We start from the raw sequence: 10893 nt of genomic DNA, 5'->3' as shown, positions 1-10893 counted from the left end.
ACTACAGAGTCAGCATGCAAACTTTTGACCCCTACTTAATACTAGAGTCAGCAGGTGGTAACCTCTGCCCTACTTAGTGCTGAGAGTTAACAAGTTTGTGACTTCTGCCCTACTTAGTGCTTCAGAGTCAGCAGTTTGTATTACTGACCTTATGGTAAATGATTACTGCTGTTGTATACGTGTTCCAGCATACCTATGCATGCCTACACTTATGTTACAACAAAGGGTAAGATTCAAATAGTGCATACTTGGGGTATAGTCACAGAGCCAGGGAAAGAAGATAAAGGGGCTGTTGCAGGTTGGCTTAAGTATGAACCTCTACTCCTGAAAGGGAAAGATCGACTCTGGTCCATCTTGCTAAGTAATATATTTAACTACAGCACCATTGAATTAAATTTGCAATGATTATATAAGAATGTACAATTGAATACTGTTGCTCTCATATCCCTAGTACTATTTGCAAGATGTGGACTCAGGGGTGAAATTCAACAGGTTCTGGAAAACTGGTAGCAGACATTTTGAGTAGTTCAAAGAACCAGCAAATACCACCTGTGGCTGACCGCAGAGTGGGGTGGGAATGGAGATTTTGCAATATCCTTCTCCCAGAGTGGGGTAGGAATGGAGATTTTGTAGTATCCTTCCCCTGAAGTTAGGTGGGAGTGGAGATTTTGCAGTCTCCATCCCCTGCCTCACCCACAGAACCGGTAGTAAAAAATATTGAATCTCACCACTGTGTGGACTCATTTATAAGAAACATGTGATCAGGCAAAACATTTAACAATTTGTAATATAATTCAAATTAAACTATGAAATAATACAGAGCAGCAAAACTCCTAAACAAAACATATGTCAGGCTCGCAGCCATGTTCCTTTTGGATCTTTGGCCTGCCACAGTAATTTTCTATTCTACTATGGTGTTTCATTAGTGGGGAATTGGGAGGGGGGATACTAAGTAGTGGAATGTTATGTTGCTAAAATAAAATTCCTTTGTAGAATTCAAATACATCCTTTGGCTCTACACTTCTACACGTGACCAGAACTGGAGGGGTGGAACTGCCAGCATGGCAGTGGAAGATTGGACCATGTGATGGACTTGTAGGTGTGGGGGCAAGATCATGAATTTAAATGGGGGGAAAACAGAAGAAGCTTCAGATTCGGGTTTTCCCAGATATTCCAGCATGACTCTCTTAATAAATTGGAACTTTGAGCAATACTTTGTCTTGGACTCTGATTTAATTTTGGGTGTTATTTGGAACCCTGACACCATAAGAATAATGGAGATAGTAAAATCTTCCTTTTATTTAACAACCGTAAAAGAATAAAAAAACTGAACCAATGTTAATTGTGGTTACTGACAAGTTATGGAAAGAACACTAAAATGTTTCAGAAGTTTCTATACCCTGGAATACTTGAGTTGATGATACAGTCCTTGCTCATGTTGACACATACAATTTGAGATGGCTTTCTATACTTTTAGACATGTTATCACTCATTCTTGGTAATATAGGAACCAATCTGGTAGTCCAAACCCTCCATTTTCTTTCGATTCTTGTAAAATTTTCACTTTTATTCTCGCTTTTTTTCCTTGCCAAATAAATTTCAAAATCAATTTATTCAAATCATCAAAGAATTTCTTTCCAATTTGTATAGGTTGTATTTGGAACAAGGAAAGCAATTTTGATAGGATATTCATTTTTACCGTAGCAATCCTTCTCAACATTGATGTAGATTTTTCCATTTTTCCAAATTTAATTTTATATGCTTAAATAGTTTTATTTAATTATCTTCTTTTATCGCTGCATATTTTGATGTTAACTATATTCCCAAATATTTAAATTTCTTAACTATTTGAATGGTTTCTTTGATGTTTATGAAGATTTCTCCTGTTAGTGAACCACTTTCCACACTTGAGACATTTGTAGCCTTTTTCTCTAGTGTGAATTCTTTGATGCCTATAAAGATTTCCCCTCACACTGAAGCTCTTTCCACACTCTAGGCATCTGTAAGATTTTCCTCCTACGTGTATTCTTCGATGTGCATAAAGAGTTTCCCTCAACCTGAAGCTCTTTCCACACTCCAGACAATGATGTGGTTTTTCTCCGGTGTGAATTCTTTGATGGAGACGGAGGACTCCAATTCGAGCAAAACTCTTTCCACACTCCAAGCATCTGTACGGTTTTTCTCCAGTATGAATTTTTTGATGTTTATTAAGATCCCTCTTCATATTGAAGCTCATTCCACAGTCCAAGCATCTGTACGGTTTTTCTCCAGTATGAATTTTTTGATGTCTATTAAAATCCCTCTTCAGATTGAAGCTCTTTCCACACTCCATGCATTTGTAGGGTTTTTCTCCTGTGTGAATTCTTTGATGTTGACGGAGGTGTCCCTTCTGAATAAAAGTCTTTCCACACTCCAGGCATTTGTAAGGTTTTTCTCCAGTGTGAATTCTTTGATGATTAATAAAACTTCCCCTCAAACTGAAGCTCTTTCCACATTCTAGGCATCTGTAAGATTTTTCACCTGAGTGGATTCTCTGATGTATATAGAGATTGCTTTTTTCACTATAGTTCTTTCCACATTCCATACATTGATAAGGTTTTTCTCCAGTGTGGATTCTTTGATGTCTATAAAAATTTCCTTTCACATTGAAGCTCTTTCCACACTCAAGGCATCTGTAAGATTTTTCTCCTGAGTGTATTCTTTGATGTCTATAAAGATTTCCCCTCAAACTGAAGCTTTTTCCACACTCCAGACATTTGTAGGGTTTTTCTCCGGTATGAATTACTTCATGTTGACGGAGGTTTGCATCCTGAGCAAACCTCTTTCCACACTCTAAGCATCTGTAGGGTTTTTCTCCAGTATGAATTCTTTGATGAATAATCAAAACTCTCCTCAAACTGAAGCTCTTTCCACACTCCAGACATTCATATGGTTTTTCTCCGGTGTGAATTCTTTGATGATTATCAAGAGTTTTCTTCAGATTGAAGCTCTTTCCACAATCCAAGCATTTGTAGGATTTTTCTCCAGTATGAGTTCTTTGATGTTTACTGAGGTATGCTGCCCGAGTAAAACTCTTTCCACACTCCAGACATTTGTAAGGTTTTTCTCCAGTATGGATTCTTTGATGATTATCAAGAGCTTTCTTCAGATTGAAGCTCTTTCCACAATCCAAGCATTTGTAGGGTTTTTCTCCTGTGTGAATTCTTTGATGATTAATAAAACCTCTCCTCAAACTGAAGCTCTTTCCACACTCCAGACATTCATATGGTTTTTCTCCGGTGTGAATTCTTTGATGATTATCAAGAGTTTTCTTCAGATTGAAGCTCTTTCCACATTCCTGGCACTGATATGGTTTTTCTCCTGAGTGGGTCCTCAGATGGCTTTGAAGCTGCTGATTTGTTTTGAAGGATTTTTCACATTCTGTGCATTGGTGTTTCTTTTCTCCCTGGCGGGTTCTTCTTCCTCGGGGATTCCCGCGTTTTCCGTCTGTGCTGAAGGACTCTCCGCACTCCGGAAGCGTCTCGGCTGCTCCGCTTGTTTCCGCCTTTCCCTCCTTCTCCCGGCTTCTCCCTCCGGGCATCTCCCTTCGGCTCCGGCTCATCCCGTTTGCGGGCGGCTTTTTCGCAGCCCCGGAGCGGCCGAGAGTTTCTTCCCGCCTCCGCTTCCCGCGGAAGCCGCGCCTGAGGTGGGCAGGGCTGCTCCGTAAGGCCGCTCCTCTCCTCTCGGCCGGCGCTTTCTTCCTCCGCCGGGCTCGTCCGTCCTCCTGAAGGGGCGAAGAAGGAGGAAGAGAGGCGCGTCAGGGCTTCGTCCCTCCCCCCCCCCCCCGAGAGGAGACCCAAGCCCGCCCGGGGAGGAAGGCCGAAGCCGCCGCCTCTCACGGGTCTTTCAGGCAGGCAGCCCCCCTCCCTCCTCCCCCGCCCGGGTGTCTTAAAGCGTCCCTTGCGCCCTACCTGCCTCGGGCGCCCGCCAGGCCAGACCCTCCGTCCAGTCCCCGCACTTATGCGTCCCGATACCCTCCCGGTGACGTCATTGAAATCCGGGCGCTTGGCAACCCTCATGCATTATTCATGAGGGCTGCAACGTCCCTGAGTCACGTGATCCCCCAAGCAAAATCCATGGGGGAGCTGGATTCGCTTAACCGCCGAGGGAGTCATTTAGAAACGGCAAAGATTTGCTTAACAAATAGAGATGTCTATGGAGACTCTCGGTCATCCAGGTCATGGTTGTCCCAAAGGTGCTTTTTTCTTTTTCACAAGAGACAACTGGACTTTCGGCTTTTTCTTTGAATAAATATTTCCCTTCTCACCCAAGAAGCGTTTTCAGCTCTGACTGGAGGGTGGAGAATGTATAAATCCTTCCATCATTCATATCCCGCCATCCAGTCAGAGCTGTAGAAGCTTCTTGGATGAAAAGGGAAATATATATTCAAAGAAAAAACATAATGTCCAGTTGCCTCTTGAAAAAAGCATCTTTGGGTTAACAAAGAAAGGTTGAGAAATTGGGGTGACTCACTTAACTCCATTGCTTAGCAATAGAATTTCTGGTCCCAACTGTGATATAAGTCAAGGACTACCTGGATAGATAAATAGGTAGGTAGGTAGATGAATGGATGGATGGATGAATGGATTGTAGATAGATTATACAGATAGATGATAGGTAGGTAGCTAAGTAGATGATAGATATAGTTAGATGATAGATAGATGATAGATAAATAGATGTTTGGTAGGTAGGTAGGTAGATAAATAAATAATGATATAAACATAGATGATAGGTAGATGATGGATGGATAGATAGATAGATAGATGATATAAAAGTAGATGATAGGTATATGATAATAGTCCAGATATTCCATCTTTAAACCTGCGGGTGAAATCTTACACCCCTCAGAAAAGGCCCGCAACTTGGGTGTTCTCCTGGATCCGCAGTTGACACTAGAACATCATTTGTCAGCTGTGACCAGGGGAGCTTTTGCCCAGGTTTGCCTGGTGCACCAATTGCGACCCTACCTGGACCGGGAGGCACTCCAAATGATCACTCATGCCCTCGTCACCTCAAGGCTCGACTACTGTAATGTGCTCTACTTGGGGCTGCCCCTGAAGAGTGTTCGGAGACTACAATTGGTCCAGAATGCAGCCGCGCGAGCGATACTGGGTGTACCTATGTACACCCATGTTACACCTATCCTCCGTGAGCTGCACTGGCTTCCCATTGGTCTCCGAACACGTTTCAAGGTGCTGGTTATTACCTTTAAAGCCCTACATGGCCTAGGACCTGGATATCTCCGTGACCGCCTCCTGCAACATACCTCCCAGCGCCCAATAAGATCGCACAGGGTGGGCCTACTCCGAGTACCATCGACTATGCAGTGTCGTCTGGCGGCTCCTCGGGGGAGGGCCTTCTCTGTAGCTGCCCCCATCCTTCGGAACGATCTACCCCCTGAGATCTGGACCCTCCCCACTCTATTGGCCTTCCGCAAGTCTGTTAAGACCTGGCTGTTCTGGCAAGCCTGGGGCTGTTGATCTTGATTGAACTTCAGCCCCATTAAAATCGAGTTCATGTTCTGTTTTGCTTTTAATTTGTTTCTGTTCTTGTATTTTAATCTTTGTTAATATTTTTAACTGTTTTTATGTAAGCCGCCCGGAGTCCGTCGGGATTGGGCGGCATACAAATCTATTAAAATTGAAATCAAAATCGATAAATAGATGGATAGGTAGGCAGATAGATGATATAAAGATAGATGATAGATGGATAGGTAGGTAGGTAGGTAGGTAGGTAGATGATAGATAGATAGATAGATAGATAGATAGATAGATAGATAGATAGATGGATGGATGGATGGATGGATGGATGGATGGATGGATGGATGGATGGATGGATGGTAGGTAGGTAGATAAATAGATGATATAAAGATAGATGATACGTAGATGATGGATGGATGGATGGATAGATAGATGATATAAAGAGATGATAGGTATATGATAGATAGATGGATAGGTAGGCAGATAGATGATATAACGATAGATGATAGATGGATAGATAGGTAGAAAGGTAGGTAGGTAGATGGATGGATGGATGGATGGATGGATGGATGGACGGATGGTAGGTAGGTAGGTAGATAAATAGATAATGATATAAAGATAGATGATAGGTATATGATAGATGGATAGGTAGGCAGATAGATGATATAACGATAGATGATAGATGGATAGGTAGGTAGAAAGGTAGGTAGGTAGATGGATGGATGGATAGATATAGATAGATGATATAAAGGTAGATGATAGATACATAGATGGATATGGAGATAGGTAGATAGATGATTTATAGATGATAGGTAGATTGGTCAGTGGGTAGGTAGATAGGTAGGTAGATGGTATAAAGATAGATGATAGGTAGATAGAAAAAAGGAAGCATGGATTGAACACATAAACCACATATTTCTGCTCCACAGGTGTTACACTGCTGGGATCGCCATCTTGACTTTTTTGACCACCACCTGTGGCTTTTTTCTTATTTTGCTTGAACCTGTGCTTGTGAATGACCACAATACTTTTTTTAAAATTTTATTTCCTTCAGTCTGAAGTTTGTCTTTAAATAAAGTAAGTTCTCAACTTACAACCACAAAAATTCTGTTTTATGTTAGTTCTGCCCAGGTTTATGACATTTCCTGCCACTGTTGTTCAGTGAATCACTGCAGTTATTAATAACAAGGTTGTTAAGTGATTCTGACCTTCCCATTGACTTTGCTTGTGAAAAGGTTGCAAAAGGAGATCACATGACTTCAGGACATTGCAACTGTCATAAATATGAATCAATTGCCATGCATCTGAATTTTGATCATATGACTACGGGGATGGTGCGATGGCCATAACTGAAAAATGGGCACATCCCTTTTTTCAATGCCCTTTTAACGTCAAATGGTCACTAAATGAATTGTTGTAACTCAAGGACTACCTGTATCATACTTGGTCTGTGGCTGAAGAGGGTGGCCACCAAAGCTTCAAATTCAGGATTTTAAGCGTCAAACTATTAAGTGTGTCCTCTCCTCCCTTTCTCTCTTTTTCCCTCATTCTTTTTGCTGCAAAGGATAATTATAATGCCATTTATTCATCATTTAGTTTTTTATTGCGGCTACCTACAACTATTTCACCCCTAGATTCTTCTTGCTGATTGCTCCGCCCGCTGCTCGCTGATTGGCTGGCTCACCAATCACCCCGCCCGCCTCTAAGAGTCCTATGTAAAGTCTTAAAGCTGTCAAGTTTGAACATTCCTGGGCTTTTTTTTCTAAAGGGTTAGGGGTGCAAGGGTCTTGTAACTTGACAGCTTTAAGACTTGCACACTTCAATGCCAGAGTTCCTGAGCCAACATGACTGGAGGAGGAATTCTGGGAGTTGAAGTCCACAAGTCTTAAAGCTGTCATGTTTTAACACCCCTGGGGTTTTTTTTCCTAAAGGGCTAGGGGTGCAAGGGTCTTGTAACTTGACAGCTTTAAGACTTGCATGCTTCAAATGCCAGAGTTTCTGAGCCAACATTTTGGTTGCTAAGCAAGAACATTGTTAAGTGAGTTTCACCACATTTTAGAAGTTGACCACGCCCACCCAGTCACATGACTGCCAAGCCACTCCCACTCGGTCACATGGCTGGCAAGCCATTCCCACAAAGCAGGCCACATCTACAGCAGAGTTTCTAAAAATTTTTTGAAACCCACAATTGATTTGGGGAGATAATTGTATAATCCTTCATGCATCTTCCTATTTTTCCTTTTTTCTATGGTAAAAAGCCTCAAACTTCCCTCCTATTAGAGCAGTGTTTTCAAACTCACCAACTCTTAAGATGTGTGGACTTCCATTCTCAAAATTCCCCGGTGAGTCATACTGATTGGGGAATTGTGGGAGTTGAATTCCAAGCATCTTAAGAGTTGCTGAGTTTGAAAAATACTGTTTAGAGAGGTGGCTGTCAAACCACCACACTCATCATTTTGTCCCTCCTTTTTTGTATACTTTCCATTTTCCACTCTAGTTTTTGAAAACTTGACCTGAAAAATAGACAGTTCTAGATGTTGATCACAGTATTTGGGAGAAAAAAACCCATATCCCTATCGCACTTATTTTCAGTTTATTTTGGGATCATCTCAAGCAGGGAATTTAATTTTTTCACAGCATACACTGGCTCCGTGTGTTAAATTGAAATCTTCCTTGAACTCTAGACAGCATTTTAAATTCCTCTGTCACGGTGCTCCATAAAAACAACTGGATTTGCATTGTGATTATGCAATATACAACTGGTCATGCACCACTGCGGTCCACAGATGGCTCTGGATTTAGCAGATTCTCCTCAATTTTGGGAGGGGAGGGGTAGTCTATTCGTTTCTAATTTTGCTCCAGGAAATTACAAATAAAGCTGTTGTTTTCTTTCTGGAACACATTTTGGTCCATTTTATTCTACTGCCTCTTTTCCTGGCTATGGCTTTCTCCATAAAAAATCAGTATCTCTTTCAGTGTTATTGGAACTTAATACTCTCCTTCACCAAACCAGCTGTCTTTGCAGATAATTAGAGGTCAAAATACATGGAATATGGACCAATATGAAACTGATATGGGGAGATTGTAAGCAGAGGTTTGTGATTCACTTTTTTAGATGCTGCTAATTGAATGAATATGATAATAGAAGGACAATTAAGCATGGGTTAAAATATATGAAACATGGATATATATAGAATGTTTAAAATGATGAATAAAGTGGGATGTGTACCGCTTGATATTCTATATAGTAGATTAACGGAATTGTAAAGAACATTGAACAGTAAGGATTGCCATTTATAGACAAGTTAAGGGTAATCTAAATCCAGATAAGGAAAAATGGAGAGGGAACATGAAATATATTTACAATGGGAAACTATTGAGATTTAAAGACAGAATCACAAATTGAGGGTGTGTAAGGATGTATAATTATATAAATATAATGATGAGAATAGCTGGGAATTGTAATTAGGTCTACATCTAGGGCCAAAAATAGGCTGGTTTTTTTTTAAAGCACAGTGACTATATATGTATACTTTTTGGTTCTCTTTTTTTTTAAAAAAGGAGGAATATGTCAAAATTAAGTGTTATTTGGAATGTAATAGTCTCCTTCACCAAACCAGCTGTCTTTGCAAAATGCATGGTCAAAGTGATGTGGAAAGGAAAATATCTGGTTGGCTAACTTATTCACCTGTCCAAGTTTTTAAATTGAGGATTCAACTTACAGGTAGTAAGATTATCTTTTCTCATGTGTTCAAACCTCCCTCTGTTGTAATATAGTTCTTTGTGCAGGTGTGTATCCTCCATGGCCTAGTTCATACTAGGGCCTGCAGAGTCACACTGAATCACACAGGAGAAAACAAACTCCTAGAAAGCCATAACATCCTCATAGTGAATAACATAACATTCTGAGATGTGCCCTACCATTGACGTCCAGGATTTGACCATATATAGAAAGAACTTTCCTGAAGCAGTAGATTAGAAATTGTACTTTTACAGGCTGTTTTTAAGCATATGCTATTGCTCCTCCTGCCTTTGTCCTATCTCAATAAAAGGGGCTCTCAGACGCTCATCTGGGTCGCTCCATCTCGAGAAAGTTCGTCTCCTGTCTTTTCTCAAACATTGGCCTCATGGTCGACCCACGGGAACATCACATTTGGTAGCAGAGGATGGTTACGTCACATCCCTCCTCCTATTGCATTAAAAAGACTAACTGACAAAACTTAGCAAGGTCTCAAAAGCTGGATCACAAAACTACTTTGGAGAGGGGGGTTACGTTGGGCACTGAGAAGATAACTGAAATGAAGCAACTTTGGATACTGTGGCATACATCTGGCTTTCTCTGCTTGCTGGTCAACACCCATGTTGGGAAGAGATATGTTCCAGCCAATATGGAAAGGGTGAGATTCAAATAGTGCATACTTGGGGTATATTCACATAGCCAGGGAAAGAAGATAAAGGGGCTGTTGCTGTTGCAGGTTGCTTCAGCATGAACCTCTACTACTGAAAGGGAAAGACCGACTCTGCTCCATCTTGCTAAGTAATATATTTAACTACAGCACCATTCAATTAAATTTGCAATGATTATATAAGAATGTACAATTGAATATTGTTGCTTTCATATCCATAGTACTATTTGCAAGATGTGAACTCAGGGGTGAAATTCAACAGGTTCTGGAGAACTGGTAGTGGACAATTTGAGTAGTTCGAAGACCCAGCAAATACCACCTATGGCTGGCCCAAGAGTGGGGTGGGAATTGAGAATTTGCAGTATCCTTCCCCTGCCATACCCACAGAACCGGTAGTAAAAAATATTGAATCTCACCACTGTATGGACTCATTTATAAGAAAAATGTGATCAGGCAAAACATTTAACAATTTATAATATAATTCAAATTAAACTATGAAATAATACAGAGCAGCAAAACTGCTAAACAAACCATATGTCTGGCTTGCAGCCATGTTCCTTTTGGATCTTTAGCCTGCCACAAACACTTTCTATTCCACTATTGTGTTTCATTAGTGGGGAATTGGGAGGGGGGATACTAAGGGGTAGAATGTTATGTTGCCAAAATAAAAATCCTTTCTAGAATCCAAGCACATCCTTTGTGTCTACACTTCTGCACGTGAAAAGAACTGGATGGGTGAAACTGCCAGCATGGCAGTGGAAGATTGGATCATGTGATGCACTTGTGGGTGTGGAGGCAAGATCATGAACTTTAACTTGGCGGGGGGGGGGGGGAACAGAAGAAGCTTCAGATTTGGGTTTTCCCAGATATGCCAGCATGACTCTCTTAACAAATTGGAACTTTGAGTAATACTTTGTCTTGGACTCTGATTTAATTTTGGATGTTATTTGGAACCATGACACCATAAG

General features: G+C 41.0%; 1 protein-coding gene across 1 annotated transcript; it reads right to left on the bottom strand.

The window, feature by feature from the left end:
* Positions 1 to 1277: 1277 nt before the first annotated feature.
* Positions 1278 to 4014, bottom strand: LOC116509023 (zinc finger protein 345-like). Its single transcript, XM_032217901.1, has 2 exons — positions 3951 to 4014; positions 1278 to 3763 (listed from the first exon to the last, which is right to left on the bottom strand). Exon 2 carries the CDS (start codon positions 3599 to 3601, stop codon positions 1841 to 1843), a length of 1761 nt encoding a protein of 586 aa, XP_032073792.1. The 5' UTR covers positions 3602 to 3763; positions 3951 to 4014; the 3' UTR covers positions 1278 to 1840.
* Between the last annotated feature and the right edge of the window lie 6879 nt (positions 4015 to 10893).

The sequence above is a fragment of the Thamnophis elegans genome, chromosome 5, assembly GCF_009769535.1.
Source record: "Thamnophis elegans isolate rThaEle1 chromosome 5, rThaEle1.pri, whole genome shotgun sequence".
Classification (NCBI taxonomy): Eukaryota; Metazoa; Chordata; class Lepidosauria; order Squamata; family Colubridae; genus Thamnophis; species Thamnophis elegans.
This window is presented reverse-complemented; position numbering and strand designations above follow the sequence as displayed.